Raw genomic sequence first — 22,723 nt, forward strand, 5'->3', positions numbered from 1 at the left:
TATCTGTTTCTATATATATTTATTGTGAGAAATCATTAAGATGATCAGTGTTTCCACAAAGATAAATATCATTAATTATTAATAATAACAGAGTTAAAGGTAAATTGAGCAAATTGGCTACTTCTGGCAATTTATTTAAGTGTGTATCTAACTGGTAGCCCTTCGCATTAATCAGTACCCAAGAAGTAGCCCTTGGTTTCAAAAAGGTTGGTGACCCCTGGTTTAATGCATCCAGCGGCGCATCACAACAAAATTAGGCATAATAATGTGTTAATTCCACAACTGTATATATCGGTATCGGTTGATATCGGTATCGGTAATTAAGAGTTGGACAATACTGGAATATCGGATATCGGCAAAAAAGCCATTATTGGACATCTCTAGTTTCGAAATATTTTTTTCTGCGTGTTGGTATCGACTTATTATCAAAATATCAACCCTACGAGCTCGTGTCTTACCATCAGGAAGCACATTCAGCTGGTTGGCTTTGCTGAAGGTGCTCTTGGTGCTGATGTCCATGTTGATGGTCGTGAAACAGAAGTAGCTTCCAGTGTCGTTAGGCTCTGCTTTGGCCAGATACAGGTTCCCTGTTACCTGGGATACAAACCAGCGACCGTCATCTTTCTTGATAAAGTTGGGGAACTCATTGAGGAACCAGCGGTAGGACAGAGCTATAAAGAGACATGGTTGGATCAAAAGAAAATCTCTACACACAAAAAGGGAGTATGCAAAGGATGGGCAACAGTGTAATGGGATACCTGGGTAATGCGGAGGCGGCTGGCATGCTAGGAAGGTGCCCTGGCCTTCATAAGCTGTTTGAGGACTCCTGCTGTCTGGGGGGAAGTCATGAAGGTCTAAGGTAAAGAAAGATTATAAATGATAAATGGGTTATACTTGTATAGCGCTTTTCTACCTTCAAGGTACTCAAAGCGCTTTGACGGTATTTCCACATTTACCCATTCACACACACATTCACACACTGATGGCGGGAGCTGCCATGCAAGGCGCTAACCAGCAGCCATCAGAGGCAAAGGGTGAAGTGTCTTGCCCAAGGACACAACGGACGTGACTAGGAAGGTAGAGGTGGGAATTGAACCCCAGTAACCAGCAACAAGATGACAATGATTAAACATTGATGCAAGTTGATCAATCCGCCTGACTGTGACTTAGATCAGTGTTTCATTGTTGGGCTGCAAGCGCCCCGTAGAGGGCCACCAAAGATATCTGTTTCTCAGCTGGGGTTCATATGGGCCGCAGCGGTTCTCACTTGTAATACACTTTTCCACCACTTGTGGCAGCGATGACAATATCAAGCAAACCGAAGAAGTCTGAACTAAAGTCATAGGGAAGTTTCTTAATTGCGAAAAATATGACTAAATAGATGGGAGTTATTATTTTAGCACTACATAATTGGATGCACATTTATTTTTAATCAGTTATTTATGAGTCCCATCTTATGCAGAATATTTGGTTAATTCTTATTTTTCAAATCAGCCTGACCTAAACGTAAGAATGATGTGTTAAAAAAATACCGTATTTTCCGGACCATAGGGCACACCGGATTATAAGGCGTACTGCAGATGAATGGTCTATTTAATTTTTTTTAAATTGTTTTTTCATATTTAAGGCGCACCGGATTATAAGACGTATTAAAGGAGTCATATTATTATGATTTCCTTGTGGTCTACATAACATGTAATGGTGGTTCTTTGGTCAAAATGTTGCATTGATTATGTTTTACAGATCATCTTCAAGCCGCTTTCTGAAAGTCGCTTCAGGATGCGCCGTTTTGTGGGCGGTCTTATTTACGTGGCTCACCTTCGGCAGCGTCTTCTCCCCGTCATCTTTGTTGTAGCGGTGTAGCGTGCAAGGACGGGAGTGGAAGAAGTGTCAAAAGATGGAGCTAACTGTTTTAATGACATTCAGACTTTACTTTAAATCAATAACGGAGCAGCATCTCCTCATCCGGAAACACCGGAAATGTGTCCCGTGAAAAAACGTCAGGAACTCTTTAATAACTAAAGTTCCTTGGGTGAATAATGTAAACTCACTACACCGGTATGTTTTAGCGTTTTCATGGCGAGTTTACTGACAGATATAAGTAAGAACTTTACACTACTTTATATTAGAAATGGCAAAAGCGGAGGATGAATGTCCCATAACAAGAAGATAGAGAAAAAGAAGAAGCTTATTGACTACGGTGTCGACACGGACTACAAAGGCGGACACGCGCAATTTTTCAGGATTTATGCAGATCCCAAATACAGACCAGCAGGTACCATAAGGTGGTTTTGCAAATTATTGCAAAACAAAACGCCAGATAATGTCTTACCTTATACACACACCATAATAATACTCGTATGTTGAAGCACATCAAGCGGTGTGGCTTCATAGCTTACCAAAGTCGTACTAAAACATTTTGATAGATTTTTGAGCGCCGTGTGCAATGTTCTATATTTTCAATGGAACATATAAAATGTTGGTGTTGTTTACTTGATCTCTTTATCTCTTATGTTTGACTGTCATCTACTGGTCACACTTATCATCACACCATGTACCAAATAAAATAGCTTTGAGGTGGGTAAGCTCAACCAAACTTATGCCTTACATGAGGCTCACCGGTTTAAGGCGCACTGTCGAGTTTTGAGAATTTTTTTTTTTTTAAATGCGACTTATATTCCGGAAAATACGGTCATAGTCTTTGTGATTAAAACATGGTTTCATATCATTTGACAAGGTTGTAACCTGTATTTAGGTTACATAAAATTATTGAATATGATAAAATCAAGAGTAAGATTACTAATTCAGTTTGAGTGTGTCCCACCCGGGCCGATCTGTACTGGAAAAGTTGGGCCCTGAGGTCAAAAAGGTTAAGAATCCCTGACGTAGATCATATGAAGCAACAGAGCAGAACACGTTCTTATTTTACTTACAGCCAAATTTAAGGATGGCTGCTCTGCTGATGATGGTTCCGCAGCGGTTGATGGCTAGACACTGATAAGAACCTGTGTCTCGACTCCATTCTGGCCTGCTGATCACCAGGTTGCCAGCAACCAGAGTGTAACGGAGGTCTAAACCCAACGGGACCTCGGTACCATTCACCAACCACCTGTATTTCAAACATAACATACAGTATTTATATGTAGCAAAAACACTGTAATATGAAACTACAATATTACTAGTAGTACTGAAAAAATTATTATAAGTCCAGATGAGTGGATTAGTGGTTAGTACATCTGCCTCAGTCATGTTTTTTGTTCTATGGGTAAAAACATGCCATCGAATCATCTGTTTTCTACTGCCTGTCATGTTTTTGTACAGACAAGGTGTACATCCTGTACTGGTCAGCAGTCAATCACAGTAGATATACAGTACAGTATATGCACACACTCACTGACATTTATACTGTCAATGATATGCAAACCATACACAAAAACGTATACGTTATGTTAATTGTGCAAAAAAATAGGCTTGTTAATTGTACAATAAAAACATGCATGTTATGGTGTAATTGTAAATTAAAACATGCATGTAATAGTGATTGTATGATTGAAACACACATGTTATAGTAATTGTATGAATAAAACATTGCATGTTATGGTAATTGTACAATAAAATCATGCATGTTATCGATTCACATCCAAATTACGAGTCTTATTCATCCCGATTCTAAATCGATTCATAATTTATTTATTTATTTTTCTTATAATAATAAATTTAAAAAAAGGCTTTTTAAGGCTATCTCCATGTAACCAGAATAAGCTTTACTAACCTTTAATCTGTCTTAAAAAAGTTTCATTATAACTATTATATCAAACACTGTGCACTTAAAGGCCTACTGAAACCCACTACTACTGACCACGCAGTCTGATAGTTTATATATCAATGATGAAATTTTAACATTGCAACACATGCCAATACGATCGGGTTAACTTATAAAGTGCAATTTTAAATTTCCCGCTAAACTTCCGGTTGAAAACGTCTATGTATGATGACGTATGCGCGTGACGTCAATCGTTGAAACTGAAGTATTCGGACACATTGTATCCAATACAAAAAGCTCTGTTTTCATCTCAAAATTCCACAGTATTCTGGACATCTGTGTTGGTGAATCTTTTGCAATTTGTTTAATGAACAATGAAGACTGCAAAGAAGAAAGTTGTAGGTGGGATCGGTGTATTAGCGGCTGGCTGCAGCAACACAAACAGGAGGACTTTGAGGTGGATAGCAGACGCGCTATCCGACGCTAGCCGCCGACCGCATCGGTGATCGGGTGAAGTCCTTCGTCGCACCGTCTATCGCTGGAACGCAGGTGAGCACGGGTGTTGATGAGCAGATGAGGGCTGGCTGGCGTAGGTGGAGCGCTAATGTTTTTAGCATAGCTCTGTGAGGTCCCGTTGCTAAGTTAGCTTCAATGGCGTCGTTAGCAACAGCATTGTTAAGCTTCGCCAGGCTGGAAAGCATTAACCGTGTATTTACAGGTCCATGGTTTAATAGTATTGTTGATTTTCTGTCTATCCTTCCAGTCAGGGGCTTATTTATTTTGTTTCTATCTGCAGTTAAGCCCAATGCTATCACGTTAGCTCTGTAGCTAAAGTGTTTCGCCGATGTATTGTCATGGAGATAAAAGTCACTGTGAATGTCCATTTCGCGTTCTCGACTCTCATTTTCAAGAGGATATAGAATCCGAGGTGGTTTAAAATACAAATCTGTGATCCACAATAGAAAAAGGAGAGAGTGTGGAATCCAATGAGCCAGCTTGTACCTAAGTTACGGTCAGAGCGAAAAAAGATACGTCCTGCACTGCACTCTAGTCCTTCACTCTCACGTTCCTCATCCACAAATCTTTCATCCTGGCTCAAATTTTTTTTTTTTTTTTTTATAATGTCCTGCCCAGCTTCTCGGGCAAATCATATAGCAGATGTAGATGCCCATATCGGCTGTTCAGATTTACTTTACAAAAGAGAAGTGTAGGATACTTCTCTTGTTGCCTTACTTGTATTTTGACTTTATTAAATGTATTTATATTATCATTTGGTGCAGCCGGGCCGGAGCAGGAGGGGATAGAAAGAGAGAAAAAGGAAGACAGAGGGGGGAATTGTGGGGACAAGAGGGGGATTAGACAGAGAGACAAAAACAACAACAGCAAACACAACAACAACAACAACAGAGCAACATCAGCAAATACGACATGTACAAATATGATGGTAAAAGTAATAGCAAATAAGCAGTTAGCGAAAATTAAAAAAAAAAAAATACAGAAATGACAATGAGCATTATTACACTAAAAATGGAGCAATATGAATACCAATAGAAATAGTGCTATTGATAATAAACAATACCAGTACTTTACCTTTATTATCAACAATACAATTGTTCAAATGCAACAATACATATACGTAATGATAACTTGAGATACGAAAGAATGCAGAAAAATGGAGGGGAAGAAAGAGAAGCAACCTTAACCTTGTAGATTGTTATAGTAACAATAGGTTAAGCTTTGTCAGTGTGCCATGTGTTATACCCAGTTTACCCTAGGGCAACAACGTTAATATATGTTTGATGAAACGTGATTATGTGCATGAGTGTATGTGTGCATATGTACTTGTATATGTACAGTATGTGTATGTGTGCTTGTACAGTGAATGTATATGTACAGTATGTGTATATGTGTGTACAGCGAATGTATATGTACAGTATGTGTGTACAGTATGTGTGTTTGTACAGTGAATGTATATGTACAGTATGTGTAAATGTGTGTTTGTACAGTGAATGTATATGTACAGTATATGTATGTGTGTGTTTGTACAGTGAATGTATGTGTAGTATGTGTATGTGTGTGTTTGTACAGTGAATGTATATGTACAGTATGTGTATATGTATGTTTTTACAGTGAATGTATATGTACAGTATGTGTATACAGTATGTTTGTATAATGAATGTCCGTGTGGATGTATGAACTTTGAGTGTGTAAATATGTACTGTATTTATTTGTATATGTATGTGGGAGCGTAGGTACCTATGTATGTCTGTATGTATGTGTGTGAGTATATGTGAATTTGCATCCTGGCTCAAATTAATGGGGTAATCGTCGCTTTCTCGGTCCGAATCGCTCTCGCTGCTGATGTAAACAATGGGGAAATGTGAGGAGCCTTTCCACCTGTGACGTCACTCTACTTCCGGTACAGGCAAGGCTTTTTTCATCAGCGACCAAAAGTTGCGAACTTTATCGTCGATGTTCTCTACTAAATCCTTTCAGCAAAAATATGGCAATATCGCGAAATGATCAAGTATGACACAGAATGGATCTGCTATCCCCGTTTAAATAAAAAAAAAAAATTTCAGTAGGCCTTTAAGATGCGACTTTAAGGTTTTACTACTTACGTATAAAATACTGAACGGTCTAGCTCCATCCTATTTTGCTGATTGTATTGACTTGACTTGACTTGACTTTATTTATTCATGCTTGCAGTGGAGCCAAGGCCCCACTGAAAAAACAGCTGGACTTTACAATGAATATTAAACAAACAAAGATAAAAAAAATTAAAAGAACAGACAGTATTTTATATAAAAAAAACATTTTCATTTTCAGGGCAACAACAGCATGGAAACTATTAGCATTCTGGTAAACGACTGTATTACTTATTTAATTAGATAGTATTATTATACAGTTTAATTACAGTATGCAGGGTAGAGTTTTTAAGTCTCTTTGTCTTGGCTTTGGGCTCGGGTTCAGCCAGCTTATGTTGGTTCCTCAATGTCCTGGCAGTGCGGCTGCCTCGTGTTGGAGGTAGCAGGTCATGCAGAGGGTGTTGCTCATCATGCATATCCCTGACCAGCTTCACTGCAGCCTCCTCTCTCCGGGTCTGGAGTGATGGTAGGGGTTGTGAGATGTTTCCAGCTCTCCTCGTAATGATTTTACAGGCACGTTTCTGGACTCGCTCTAGCTCTGCCTGTTGTTTTTTGGAGCAGCCCACTAAGAGCACTGAGCTATATTCCAGACACGGCCTGATGAGAGTGGTGTAGATGGTAACAAGGTCGTCTGCAGGTAGTCCATGTCTCGCTATGACTGCGAGGTAGTGCAGCCGCTTGGAGGCGGTTTTTATTGCCTTCTCCATGTGCACATCTCCAGTCAGGTTTTGATCGAGGTGGTAACCCAGGTACTTTGTTGTTTCCACGACAGGGACCTCCTGTCCCCCCAACATCAGTGCAGGAGGTTGTGATGGATTTCGGGCAAAACATATCCGGAGTTCTACCGACTTTTTCCCATTGAGTATCATTTTCTTATTTGCTGCCCATTCATCCAGCCTTTGTGCCTCCTGGCACATCGTTGTGTCTGACATGATGTTGGATATGGGGATCGCTCTCGATAGCCCGATGTCGTCTGCATATCCGACATCAAGGGTGTCCTCAAAAACAGCATCGCGGGCGGCCATGTAAAGGAGGAAGACATATGGGGAGACAACACCCCCTTGTGGCACCCCAGATGTAACTTCAATCCAGGGGCTGTGAGCTCCATTTGCCACCACTCTCTGTCTCCTTCCTGAGATGTAACTATGTAGCCAGGCTGTCAGATATGGGCACAGTCCTAGGTCCAGTATGTTTTGCATCAGGATCCCATGGTCAATTACATCAAAAGCTCTCGACATATCTGCCAACAGTACTCTCACGAATCGTTGGTTTGGAATCGGTTTCGGTAAGCCAGGTGTGCATTGCCCTGACTAAAGCCGTTGTAGTACTGTGCTTAGGCAGATATGCATATTGATTTTTACATACGTCAAGCACTGTTGGCATAAGCTTTTTCAACACAAAACGTTCTATTGTTTTCCCCACACAAGAAGTTAGTGAGATAGGACGCCGGTTTGAGATTGAGCCAGGGTCTTGGCCTTTGGGTATGGGACAGACATTGGACTCCTTCCATACATCGGGGACACACCCCTGTTGGAAAGAGCAGTTGGCCAGATGTGTGATGACCGGTGCCAGGTCCTCTGCATGTTCTTTCAGCAGCCAGGTGGGAATGCCATCCGGCCCACTTGCTTTCTGGGGGTCCAGCCGAGTGAGGGCTAGCTTCATCTCACCTATGCTACAGATGTCACTTGGTGTAGCTCTTGGTAGGGGATAGACACAATAGGGCATTGCTTTAGTCCACGACTCTGCAAAGAAGTTGTTCAGGGCTTCTACAGTTTTGTCCTCTTCAACTTCTTGTATTTTGATTATTCCATCAGTTGATGATTTAGCGCGTCCTAGTCCTTTATTTAGATAGTCCCACCACTCTTTGGGGTTCTTTTTCTTTAGGTTTTGCATTTCATTTTTATAATATCTAGTTTTTGCCTTGCGTATAAGTCTTTGGACGGAGTTTCTGATTTCTCTCAATTTTCCCACTTTACCCCATTTATTGTGGGCTTTTTGTCTTTTCTTTATAGCCTGTTTTATTTTCTCTGTCATCCATGGTTTGTCCGCATTTGTAATTTTTTTCAGTCGCACAGGCATGCATATGTCCATTGCTGTCTGGATATAGTTGTTAAAACTTGCTGCTTTGGCAGTGACGTCCACAGCCTCATAGACAGCAGACCAGTCAGTCATAGCAATGCATGTTGACAGAGCCTCTTTTCTTTCTGTGGTCACTAATCGAGCCCTCCTCCTCTTCACCTGTTGTTTCTGCCCTGTTGTATTCACTGGGCTCAGCACCAAGCACTTGTGGTCGCTTGCACCTAGGTGGGCAAGGGTGGTTGGGGGGCTGTAGAAGTTAGCCATGTTTGTAAAAATCAGATCTAGGGTGGCTTGCCCACGTGTATGACGTTTAACTATCTGCTGAATATCGGGGTGGGAGGAGGTCAGCATTTTTGTGGGCAATTTATTGAAATCCCCACATAAATATAGCCCCATATGGGGGGAAGACGCTTTAATTGTGTCTATGGTGGTTATTAAATACTCCAGGACTTGGTCCTGGCACGATTTTTTAGCTATTGTACCATACGTCACGGCAAGAAATCTGTGTTCTAAGAACTCCGGCTTATTAGTGATTCCCAGAGCCCAAAAAAAGTCTGCGGGCTATAGAGCGTTTTCTCTTCGAGCTCCAGTACTCTGGAGTGCCCTCCCGGTAACAGTTAGAGATGCTACCTCAGTAGAAGCATTTAAGTCCCATCTTAAAACTCATTTGTAGACTCTAGCCTTTAAATAGACCCCCCTTTTAGACCAGTTGATCTGCCGTCTCTTTTCTGCTCTGCGCCCCTCTCCTGCGTGGCGAGGTTATCAGGTGACCACAGATGAGACGCTTGCTGTTCAAAGTCGGGACCCGGGTGGACCACTCATCTGTGCATCAGTTGGGGACGTCTCTCTGCGCTGCTGACTTGTCTCCACTCAAGATGATTCCCTGCTGGCCCTACTAAGGACTGGACTCTCACACTATTAACTAGATCCACTCAACATCTATTGCACCGTTCGGCCAGGGGGGGGTTTCTCACATCTGTGGTCTCCTCCAAGGTTTCTCATTGTATCCCATTGGGTTGAATTTTTTCTTGCCCTGATGTCGGATCTGAGCCGAGGATGTTGTTGTGGCTTGTGCAGCCCTTTGAGACACTTATGATTAAGGGCGATATAAATAAACTTTGATTGATTGATTGAAATAATACATTGCAAAAATCGGTTTGAATCGAGAATTGATTATAAATTTAATCGTCACCCCATGTATCGGATCAAACTGTTAGGTGCACAAAGATTCACACAGCTAGTAATTGTATATTGTAATAAAAACATGCATGTTATAGTAATTGTATAATTAAAAAAACATGTTATAGTATTTGTATAATAAAACCATGCACTTTATGGAAACTATAATATAAACATACCTTACGTTATGGTAATTAAAAGATAAAACATGCATATTTAAGTAATTGTATGATAAAAAACATGCATTTAAAAACATGTTATGGTAATTGTATAGGGTAAAATGCCCCATCTCTCACGAGGACAAACCATACAGAAAAAGGATGATAGACAGACAGATCCATTCATCCATCTTCTAATGCTTGTCCCTCAATTTCATGAAACTCTTCTCTGAACTATTTATCTTTAGGTGCAGTTACAATTATTACAGGAAGAAGTCAGTCAAGTAAGTATACTGTACTCTTCCTGTGGGAACTCAGGAAGTGATGAGATTAACTTTAATGGATTGTGTTACTTACCTGTAGGAGGCAGCTGGACTGGCCCTGGCCTGACAGTTGAGAACCAGCTTCCCTTCACTCAGACCTTCTGGATAAATGACACTGTTTGGCTGCTCTTCAAACACTGGTCCACTGTCATGGCCCGACACACACACATCCCCACCTGAAAGAAATGCACTCCCTCTCAGAAACGCTGACAAGTCACACCACACAAAAAGTGCCCAGAATACTGTTCAGCAGTCTGAGAATAATCCCAGTCAGCTCTGATCCATGATAGATGGCAACATAAACAAAACAACCATCCATCCTGCATCCAGCAGTCATTATTAAACACGGCTGATAATGAGCACCAGAATAAGAGCACTAGAAAAGAGGCTAGGGTACTGTGCAAAAAACCTAATAAACTGGAATAATGTGCAACATGTGGATTGTCATTTTCCAACGTTTCCAGGGTGTGAGTACTTTAGGTTTTTATATGGATTGGATTCGATTCCCCCCAAGATCTGCTCAGTAGCATATAAACCTGCAGAGGAAATATAGCAGCGACTTGGGGGAGGATTTTGTAGAAGATCATTTGTACAGGAAGGAATGTTGAACAGCACATCTGTAGTGGAGTTATTTGAGTTTTTAAGATAAAGAAAACTTCATACAGTATTTCCCAACACAGACATAACTATGTGCTTGTGCTGTACCTGACTGTGCCAGTGACCGATGCAAGCGGATAGCGGGCTTTCTCTATACTGGGCTTGGTGGTAAAATAGACTCCAATCAAGCATGCAGCAAGACAGAGTGAGGAACCTAACACTAATGTCCACAGCATCCTTCAAGATTTGGATTTAAGGGCCATAATCTCAGCCTTCTCTGCAAAGGAAACGAGGAAAAAGTGCTCATAAAAGGACAATACTGTTTTCTCTATCCATGGTGCTGAATGTATGAGATTGTGTAGGGCAGGGGTGTCAAACTCAAATAAAGAGTGGGCCAAAATTTAAAACTGAACAAAGCGGCGGGCCAAGATTGAACAACTTAATCTTTTAATAGGGACCCAAACAACTTTTGCATTGAATATTGAACAAGCAAGGCTTATATAACTTTATAGTGACATGCAAAATCGAGTTTCAAATAATAATAATAATCCCAGCTTCACTCGGGCGGAAGGCGGGGTACACCCTGGACAAGTGGAACATATACACTGTACATATAAATTCAAAAATAGTTGTAAGTAGAGAGTAAGTTAGTAGCAATAACCAGTGCTCCTTTCTGCTAAGCTCAGCTGCACTGCAGTGCTCAGACGGCCCCATCTAGCAGCATGGGAGTGCTGCGAGTCTTTAACAGGACAGAGATGGATGCACTTGAAATGACAGAAAATATATCCCTGCCAAAACCACACTCTGTGTAAATTGACAACTAGGAGACTTAAAAGGGCTGTTTGCAACATTTACGAAGATGCCTGGAGGGCGCCAACTTTCCAATCTCAGGGCATTCTGTCGATCACAACTGGACTGTGACCAGAATGTTTCTAACTCCTGTTATTTGTTGGAGGCTAAATTGCAAAGTCTTTTAGGAATGGTTGAAAGGACAGTGTTGTATGCGAGAGACAGGTGGTGTCGCAGACCACCTCCTCTCTGTTCAGGGATGGTTTTTCAAGACAGTGAGGCAACTTCTACTAGGGGATCACACCATGCAGGATAAGTCCACACTAAACCCAGAACATATTTTACTTATGCTGGAATGTTGCCTTAACACTAAATACTTTCAATTCATGGGAACGTTTTACCGACAATGGCATGTACCATGGCACAACCATCATGGGATCACCCAATGGTAGCAAACCTTTACATAGAGGACATGGAAAAGAGAGCTCTGAGCTCTTAAGGGAACAGCACCAAATATGGTACAGATATGTGGACGACACATGGGTGAAAATCAGTAACCAAGAAGTGCAAGCTTTCACCGAGCACATTAACCCAGTGTACAAAAACATCAAGTTCACACGTGAGACTGTCAAAGACAGTAAGTTGCCTTCTTTGGACTGTGATGTCCACACTGGAGAAAACAGGGGCCTCCATACCGGGTTTTACCAAAAACCCAGACTTACCGATCAATACCAACTTTGTGACTCACACCACCCACTGGAACACAAAAATATTATCATTCCATATGTATCAGGTCCATCTGAAAAACTCAGAAGAACAGAGGAGGTGGTCTGCGACACCACCTGTTTCCCACATACAACATTGTCCTTTTTACCATTCTTAAAAGACTCTGCAATTTAACCTCCAACCAATAACAGGAGTTAGAAAGTTAGAAACAAGGTGACCAGTATGCCATTTTTGCCTGCCTTTGTTTAAAACTCAATGGAATGCTTATGCGAGGGATTCAGACTATTTTGGACTGGTAGTAGTCGATCCACAGCGATCCTTCTGCCACACAATACCTCAATGCTAACGAGAGAAAATTACACATCAACGACTGTCGTTGGCTTTGACAGTAGGGTTGCTCGATTGCATCAAATCAGTGGTTTTTCTCACTACGATAGGGCAAAACTATCCTTGCCCAGGCACACCCTGCTGGTTTTTCGAGTATAAACATTTGGGGTTTTGGTACCAGCCGCTAGACTAGATCTGACACCAATCTAAGTCTATGAGCATGAACTGATGAAGCCTACTCGGATGAGATGCAAAACATCTTCTAAGACAAACCAAACAGTCCAGCTGCGATCGACTGAATGCCCTGAGATGACAATGACTTGAATGAAGGAAGAACATTCATAGACAACTTTCCAATGTATTTTACACAGAACATCTCACCCTCTTACGGCTTATACGTAATAGGGCTGCAACTAGCGATTATTTTGATAGTCGATTAGTCAACGATGATCTTAACGATTAGTTGACTAGTACACATATTTATTCGCTCTAATTTTTCTATTGACTTCTAAATGTAGCTTAAGTTATTTTGGGCATGTGCATACAAACAACAAAGATGACTAATTATTTCATAAATATTTATTTATATTGTAACTGTGCTGCTCTTTCAGCGGTTACAAAATCAAACTTCCTCAAAAAGAAAAGCATTTTGTGATGTTTAAAAAGCTGCACACTGGTATATTGACTATGGATTAACTCTTGGCAGTTAAAGAACTCTAATAGAGTCAATGCGAAGAATTCTATAATTCATTAATTCTTAAAATGTTGCCTATTTATTATTTTGTATGTTTAATACATACATTGGTGCCTGTCTGTCTCTCTCTGTGTGTGTTCACATCTGTTCAAGTGCGCTGCTTTAAAACGTACTTGAATTGATGTAGACCAGGGGGTGCCCACACTTTTTCAGCAGGTGAGCTACTTTTCAAATCACCAAGTAAAGGTGATATATATATATATATATATATATATATATATATATATATATATATATATATATATATATATATATATATATATATATATATATATATATATATATATATATATACACATATATGTATATATATATATATATATATATATATATATATATATATATATATATATATATATATATATATATATATATATATATATATATATATATATATATATATATATATATATATATATATATATATATATATATATATATCTGTCAAAGTTAACGCGTTAACTATAAGTTCCTTTAACGGCGATCGTTTTCTAATACGCAATTAACATTTTTGACCCTCGGCCTGTTCCGTAGTTTGGGGAAACGTGCAATGGCGTCCAATTACTGTTGAGCCATAGGTTCTAAAATAGCTTGCAGAACTGCACAAAGAAAGGAAGACCTTATGGATATCTCTGATCCAAAGCCATGGCAAGATGTAAATCTCTGTTGTTTTACGGTTCTCTTATGTATTTTAAAATGTATGTCTTAATGTCGTAATCATGGAAAAATTATTCAATAGTCGATTAGATTTATTTATTAACAAAAGTGGGACGCTCGTGGAGAACCAATATGGATTTAGAGCAAATATCTCAACATCAATACCATTAATTAAAATAACAGAGGAAATTACCAATGCAATAGATGGTAAAGAATGTGCGGCAGCAGTATTCATGGACTTAACAAAAGCATTTGATACAATTAATCATGATATTTTAATACAAAAATTAGAACGATATGGCATCAGAGGTTTGGTATTGAACTGGGTAAGAAGCTATTTAACCAACAGGAAGCAATATGTGAAGATGGGTGAAAATATGTCAACACGGCTAGATATATCCTGTGGTGTGCCGCAGGGATCAATACTGGGACCAAAATTGTTTAATCTTTATATAAACAACATTTGTAAAGTTACAAAGGACTTAAAGTTAGTTTTATTTGCAGATGATACAACTGCTTTCTGTTCAGGAGAGAACACACAGAAGATAATAACAGAAGAAATGAACAAATTAAAAAGATGGTTTGACAAAAACAGACTATCTTTGAACCTCAGTAAAACTAAAATAATGCTATTTGGTAATAGTAGGAAAGAGCATCATACGCAAATACAAATAGACGGAGTAGACATCGAAAGGGTAAAAGAAACCAGATTTTTGGGAGTATTAATAGATGATAAAATGAACTGGAAATCTCATATACAAAACATACAACATAAGGTAGCAAAAAACATTTCAATAATGAATAAAACAAAACACGTCCTGGGCCAAAAATCACTTCATATTCTCTACTGCTCACTAGTGTTACCATATCTGACTTATTGTGCAGAAATATGGGGAAATAACTACAAATGTGCGCTACATTCGTTAACCATGTTACAAAAAAGATCAGTTAGAATAATACATAATGTTGGATATAGAGAACATACAAACCCTTTATTTATTAAGTCAAAAATATTAAAGTTTGGTGATTTGGTAAAATTGCAAACAGCTAAAATGATGTACAAAGCAAACTATAACCTGCTACCAAAGAATGTACAACATTTCTTCTCAACTAAAGAGGAGAAATATAACCTTAGAGGAAAAAATAATTTAAAACATTTATATGCACGTACAACACTTAAAACTTTTAGCATAACAGTATGTGGAATTAAATTATGGAATGGATTAAGTAAAAAAGTTAAAAATTGTACTGACATGATCCAGTTTAAGAGGTTGTTTAAATTAATAGTCCTTACAAAGTACAAAGAAGAAGAATTATGAGAAAAACTTCCAACCTTATTGAAAATATTCTTCATCTCAGTATGTTAATAATGACTGAATTAATTAATTACATATTACAAACTGTTGTATATACTAATTCATAGATGTTATTTTATTATATAAAAAGGTCAGTAAATGATTTTATATAATTGTAAATGCTCTGAAGTGGGAAAGGGGTAGGATTAAATAAGCTTTGCTTCTTCCTACTCCTTTTCGGGCATGATGTAAATGAAATGATATGAAATTGTGTGATGTATTATGATGTAAATGTGTTCATGTTCGAAATAAACTAAAAGAAAGAAAGAAAGAAAATGTATTATTTTTGAAACTGCTCTGTGACATGTGCTGTTGACCTCTTGGCCAGGTCATCCTTGTGAAAGAGATCTTGATCTCAATGGGTTTTCTTATCTGGTTAAATAAAGGTTATATTATATAAGTCTTTCTCCGGACAAGACAAGACAACTTTACCTTCAATCGGCGTGAGACGACATCGTTGGAACGAACGCTGAGCGCGCATTGCTGCTTGGAGGGAGGAGACGCTTCAAGTCCGTGTTTGAATTAACGTTAAGTGCATTGAAAACATCAAATGTAGATTGTTACTCAAACTGCTTTAGTAAGATGGAATATACGCTAAGCAGAAACAAAGACGGTAGAGAGGTCACTTTTATCGGAGATTTTCGTCAAAAAAAGTTGATCCATCGCTGTTATGCAGTACGGCGGGGACGGCGTGGCGAAGTTGGTAGAGTGGCTGTGCCAGCAATCGGAGTGTTGCTGGTTACTGGGGTTCAATCCCCACCTTCTACCATCCTAGTCACGTCTGTTGTGTCCTTGGGCAAGACACTTCACCCTTGCTCCTGATGGGTGCTGGTAGCGCCTTGCATGGCAGCTCCCGCCATCAGTGTGTGAATGTGTGTGTGAATGGGTGAATGTGGAAATACTGTCAAAGTGCTTTGAGTACCTTGAAGGTAGAAAAGCGCTATACAAGTATAACCCATTTATCATTTATTTATCATTTACTGTATAGGAACGGGTAACAAATCTGGTACTTTGACACTGACCGAATCCTGGACCTACCATGCAACAATTCACATAAAATTCAACGGTGCCATGTTTCGGTACCTGGGTTGCGAGTGACGTCATATCCGGTATCAAGTTTGCACATGTTTTACTACACGCTGGGCCGATAAAACGATATCAATATATATCGCGATAGACATACAATCGATATCAATATAAAATGCATTCGTAAAAATATTCAATATATATTTATATTTTTTGGTCGGAAGAAACCAGAAGCAAAATTTGTTTCATGAGGTCACTCATGCTTTGGTAAACCGAGCAAACAGGAAACAGGAAGTGTAACTGAGCAATAGGAGTGACATGCTAAATGGCAATCATGTAACAGTATCAACTACCGAGTGTTACACATTTCCTGCTATACGGCTCCCAGACCGTAGTCGAGGAGCGCAGAGAGACGTTCTCTCCTGGGCCGATATTTTCGTCGAGGGTAACACCCTTCACTGTACCCGACAATGGGTCTGCTAAGCTCCGCTTTCGGGACGAAATGACGAGGACGTCGATTCATGGTTTATTTCTGCAGGGCACAACCAGACAAATTGCCCACTCTACTGTTGCTGCACGCTACCGCTTGCCCTCCTCACTCTTCCACTCACTCACTGACATCACTTACCCAACACACTACCGTTCTTAAAGAAGCACAAACCCACATACGCTACTCTCATCACACTAGTGTGGTTGTGCTGTCTTTCTGTCTCGCTGTGGATTCTCTGCAGGTAGTGAGAAGAGAAACTTTAATATCTTGATATATCAACACAATAACAGAAACTTGTCTTTAGCTTCCCAAACTAGTCTGTGCAGCATTCAATAGCTTATACACTACTGCCATCTAGTGCGGGGGTGTCCAAGTCAAGGCCCGCGGGCCAGATCTGAATGACCTAAGGCTCCCGGGATGATATTTGATTAGTATTAGAACCGGCCCGCAGGCCACAGCCGCCTGCTGCTGTTTTGCACGCACCAATACTCCATCAGTGTTGGCGCTAGGAATTTTCAAAAAGGGGTCCCAGGGACCCCATCAAGTTATAAAAATGGGGTCCCACTTTTTGTAACCGTTTTGAAAACAAATGATTAATGTATGCATTATCCTGTTATATCTCACATTCTATATATATTGTGTTTTGGAAAAAGGTTGTCATAAATGTTACTTGATTCATTAAAAAAAATAATACAAAAGAAAATACAAAAGAAAACACATTTTTATGCATATGTACATTTATTCAGTTATAAACATTCATTCACTTTTTTTTTCCTTCATGGATCTAAATTTTACCGCTGCCTGTATTTTTTTCTATATTTTAATTGTAATATTTTCAGAATGTGTTTGTTCTATTTTTGGCCAAAGTAAGACAAAGAAAACAATCTGAAGTTGTCTTTATTTTTTAGTTATAATGCCATTATTTTAATAGTCCGGCCCGCGTGTGCACAGATTTTCCTCCATGCGGCCCCTGAGCTAAAATGAGTTTGACACCCCTGATCTAGTGTCTCAAATCTGCAACTACCTTCAAATCTACTTTAATTATTTTATTACCTTAGCCGTGGTCATCCTACCTGCCTACCAGACACTCTCTCTACTGATAAATAGCATCCATGGTAAGTTGAAAAATGTTTTACTGTACTTATTGGCAGGCTTAAATAAGTCATAAAATGTATCAATAATTATCGATCAATAAAAAAAACGTATAACATGATATAGTTTTCGGCCATATTGCCCAGCCCTAACGCAAACATTTAGTACATATGGCCCTTAGTGTCATACCTGCAAATGGTACTCAGAAATGTCATAATTAAACAAGATATAACAACTCAACAACAGTTATCATAATTAGCTCATTTTTAAATATCCCGAAAAAATGTTTGATTTTATGATCAAAAACAATTACTATTTACTATACACACACAAAAGTAATGAAATTGGTACATTTGAGGAGCGATATCGATACCCAGCTACTGGGTATTGTTCAAATGTGAACCAATGGCTCACCAATGTGAGCCAATAAGACAAAATATACAATGACATCATACTTAAACTTCCACACCCCACCACCCTGATTCCCCCCTATAGCAGCAAATAGATTACCAAACTGGGGGGGAAAGACTGAAACTTGCCTTGAGCCTTGAGAGAAATCCAGCTGAGGACCAATAATGGTAGCAAACTCTCCATCTTGTCAGTCCTCCTCATGAAAGCTCAAACCTGACAAGATGTGTCCCCTTTGTAGCAAACAATAAAAAAAACACAGATTAGTTGAAAAGAAAAACCGATACAGTACGTATGGAGAAAATTAAACAAGACCAGAATCAATCAGGGCATGTTTGATTTTATTAATTATTCATGTGGAACTTATTTCCTTAGTTTGAAAATAATAATAAAATCGAAACAAAATTATTTCACACAAAAGCTGAGTTATGCTCACTACAATGTTGGGTTATTCCAGACCCAACTATTAGGTTGCGCAATTTAGCGCTCCTTGACCCAATAGTTGGTTAAAAATTATACATTTTACTTTTGGTTTGTCCTACTCCTTCCCAACTACTGATCAAAATTATTTTTATTCCATTAAAATATACTCAATATCAAGTTATGAGGGACATTTTTTTTTACAAGAATTGCCGTGTATGGTCATAGTCGAGGTCGCATTTTACAGGATGCAGACGGGACTCTGGAGGCAAGGTGCAGGTAAGGAAATGATTTATTGTCCATAAATCATGCAATACAAACAAAAGAGCACCAGTGTGCCGATAGCACGGGAAGCTAACGGAATAGCGAACAAGAAAAGCTTAGCATGTAAACAGGCAAACAAAAAGGCGATGCTTAGCTCAGGAATCAAATTAGTAGCCGTCGTAACTGTTGCGTGGAAGCAAATGAGAAAGTAAAACTGAGTGTGGCGAAAAGCAGGGAATAAGTAGCACTCTGATTAGTGCCCAGGAGCAGGTGAGCGTCCCGAACACTAATCAGAGGTAGGTGAAAACAATCTGCAGTCATGGCAACTAAAACACAAACCTAGGGGTGCTCAAAACAGGAACTGAGGGAGTCAAAATCTAAACAAACATGATCTGGGCAGCGGATCATGACAGTAGTAGTTCTATACAGCATGCTCAAATATTTTCATGTACATAAGATGTGTGATTGTAAATAATGTTAATGAGATTAATCCTTAATAAAATTCCCTTCAAGAAAAAAGTACCTTTTTAATAAAAAAAAAAGCCTTTTACCCAAAAATGCGTTACTCATTGAAAAACAACCCAAAAATGTTTCATAATTTTGAAATCCCAGAAATGTTGTTAAAATAATATCCTTATAACCCAAAAAATGGGTTGCTCTTCATAAAATTAACTCTAAAATTTAACCCAACACTCGCAACTCATAAAATGGGTTATCAAAACAACCCAGCATTTTTTTAGTGTGCAGTAAACAATAGTAAAAAAACAACCAAATAAACGTTTTTGTGAGAATAAAAATTATCAATCTTATCGCTGTAGTATCAACCGTATACTGATACTATACTTGGTATCATTACTGTCGATATTTGTATCAATCCGCCTATCCCTGTTTACATTCAAGAGCTCTAATTTAGCAGTTAGCATGGCTCATTGTATCCCCCTATGGCAGTGGTTCTTAACCTTGTTGGAGGTACCGAACCCCACCAGTTTAATATTCGCATTCACCGAACCCTTCTTCAGTAAAAAATATACATCTTTTTTTTTTTCAAATTCAAGACAAAGTTATGTTTTTTTTTACCGGTGCACAAAATGAACCATGCATGAACATCACCTTGTTCAAAGAACAAAAACAACACAGTGCATGAACTCACAACAATTTACACACCTGCAAATCAGTGTGACTTCTGCTGTTGCCGTATCCATAATACGCCGATATGGAGAAGTTTTTATTAACACAATGAGTCAGGTGTGTCTCGACATCCGCGGTGGAGGGTCCGCCGAACCCCTGAGGCCGACTCACCGAACCCCTAGGGTTCGATCGAACCCAGGTTAAGAACCACTGCCCTATGGTGTGTAGTGTAGCATGTTTAGCTACAGTAGTCACCCTCCTCCAGTGATAATGGTACCTCACACCTTTGTTTGTAGCGTCATTAAAATGCATCATCACAATATGATGAGAGTATTAAAAACGCCATCGTCAGCCAATTTTATATCAGTTATATTGTCCATAAAATGCAACCCTTACATCCACGCCATTTCAAATCGTCAAGAACAATTGCAGTACATTCAGAAGGATTATATAACATGCATACTTCTGTCTTTCACTTCTGTCAGTGTACTCTACCCCAAGGCAGCTGAAGTATGTCTGCAAATTTAGTTTACAGTACCTCCACTTATGTGCGACTGTGGACTCAATGAATAACGCTCTCACTAGAAAGTGCTTTGAGTGTCTAGAGAGGCTCTATATAAATCCCATCAATTATTATTATCATTATTATGTGTAGCTGGTACAAATAGTTACTGTATGTTGGAAGTATTTAAAAGGGAAGAAACTGTAGTGTGAATCAAATATCCTCTGAAAGGTGGTGTTGAAAACATAGCATTATCATAAGAAAATGATCCTATGGATAATTGCAAATCAATAACATTGAGCGTTTGACATTTTATGAATGGCAACATTTTCATGTTTTAAAAAAAAAAATCAAAAACAGACAAACACAACTGCTGCCACAGTAAGATTATATAGTGTTACAATTATACAACAACTTGTAATTGTAATTGAAAATATACACAATCAATGATTTATACCATTTTGCTTAACTTTTCCAAAAATTAAAATAACTATAATATTAACATTGTTGCGTGTAAAACGACCAATTACATAATAACTGAGTGAAATTGTCTTACACAAAGTTGGTCTGCACCACACTTTGGCGGCAGCTATCATTTATTTTATTCATCGGGTAATCTATCGATCACTTAGTTTGATTAATCGAGTAATCGAATAAAACACACTTTACAGTCTCAATGTGAATTTTGGGGAAAATACTGTAAATAAACAACAATATTTCTACTTCCCATAACCTTTATTATTTTTTCCTAATAAATGCACATCATTAACATTGAAATTACACCTCTAACATGTGTACATTAAATAATGAAAAAAAAAGTATATATTTTTCCATTTTCAATATTGTTCACCCACACATCACCGCTCTCATGTACACTCTATTGTAGTGGCAGTGCGGAAACTACAGTATGTTCGCACATTCAAAGTTTCGAGATTTTATAACGTTTTATTAATTAAAGTCATTAAACGATTAATTGAAGCAACAGAATATAATATAATGTTGAATATAAATTAATAGATTAATCGCAGCAGTCTTACGTCATGCAAAAAATACACAGGAAATAATTAATAAAAACTATCTTGACTGGGATGACTGACATATGTGTCCAACAAATCTTATATAAATATATATATATAGTGTTTATAAGCAATAATATACAAAACATGTCTCTACCATATAATATATAATCTATATATTTTAATTGGACTGATTGATAGCAAAAACATAAATATTTCTGGAGTGATGACCACAATATCCTGCAGTATATTTGAATAATTATGTAGCAATTTTAAGTAAACATATCCCTACTATAACTATAATCCATAGTATACACATGTCTCTATACTTATATAAGCAATAATGAACAGTGCATGAAGGTAGTAATGACTACACCTCCATTTTATTAATATTATGATTATTATTACTAGTATTACTTATGGAAATATGTGAGTCATGGTATGAACCCAGTCATGTTGTTGTACATCATTTTTAATAACAAATGCTGCTACAAATGATGTAAACATTAGAAAATGATGAATTGAAATGAATGTCCATACCTTGATGGGATGAGGGCAGTCCCTCCCTTCAAAAACAACGAAGAGGCGAATCCGCTCAAAATGTGCGCAGGAGTCCAAACGTTGTTCAATTCCGGAACCAAGACACGTTTTTAAGAAGAAGACAAATGAGTTAGTGTCCACGGTTTGTTTTTCGCGTCACCTTCTTGTCTTCTACAACCTCCTTAACGTCCTGTGTGCTCCAGTTCATCACCAACAAGCACGCGTCAATACGGTAAATAGCATCCGCTTGTTGTCTAACAAATAAAAGCCAAGTTTATTATTTTCATAAATGTAATGATAGAAACTCTTTATTCCTGCTCTCACAAATATGATGTACTTTCGCTAATAATATGAACAACAACATTATTTTAAAAAAATACAAAGAACATTCAAAATAGGAAATAAATGACGTCACACAACACGACATACACCAGGAGAAAACAAAACAACGCCATATACAAGGAAAAACGGAAGTTAGTTTC

At 38.4% G+C, this 22,723-nt stretch overlaps 1 protein-coding gene across 1 annotated transcript in view; it reads right to left on the bottom strand.

The window, feature by feature from the left end:
* The window catches only part of LOC133643133 (contactin-2-like), a 54,150-nt gene extending 31,697 nt beyond the window's left edge, over window positions 1-22,453 (bottom strand). The window contains exons 1-6 of the mRNA XM_062037542.1: window positions 22,242-22,453; window positions 18,503-18,604; window positions 10,185-10,326; window positions 2,934-3,109; window positions 759-854; window positions 459-671 (exon numbers count right to left, since the gene is read on the bottom strand). Coding sequence (XP_061893526.1) covers window positions 459-671; window positions 759-854; window positions 2,934-3,109; window positions 10,185-10,326; window positions 18,503-18,575 — 700 coding nt within the window. The 5' untranslated portion in view covers window positions 18,576-18,604; window positions 22,242-22,453. The remainder of the gene's footprint in view (window positions 1-458; window positions 672-758; window positions 855-2,933; window positions 3,110-10,184; window positions 10,327-18,502; window positions 18,605-22,241) is intronic.
* Window positions 22,454-22,723: the final 270 nt, after the last annotated feature.

Source organism: Entelurus aequoreus, linkage group LG26 (genome assembly GCF_033978785.1).
Source record: "Entelurus aequoreus isolate RoL-2023_Sb linkage group LG26, RoL_Eaeq_v1.1, whole genome shotgun sequence".
Classification (NCBI taxonomy): domain Eukaryota; kingdom Metazoa; phylum Chordata; class Actinopteri; order Syngnathiformes; family Syngnathidae; genus Entelurus; species Entelurus aequoreus.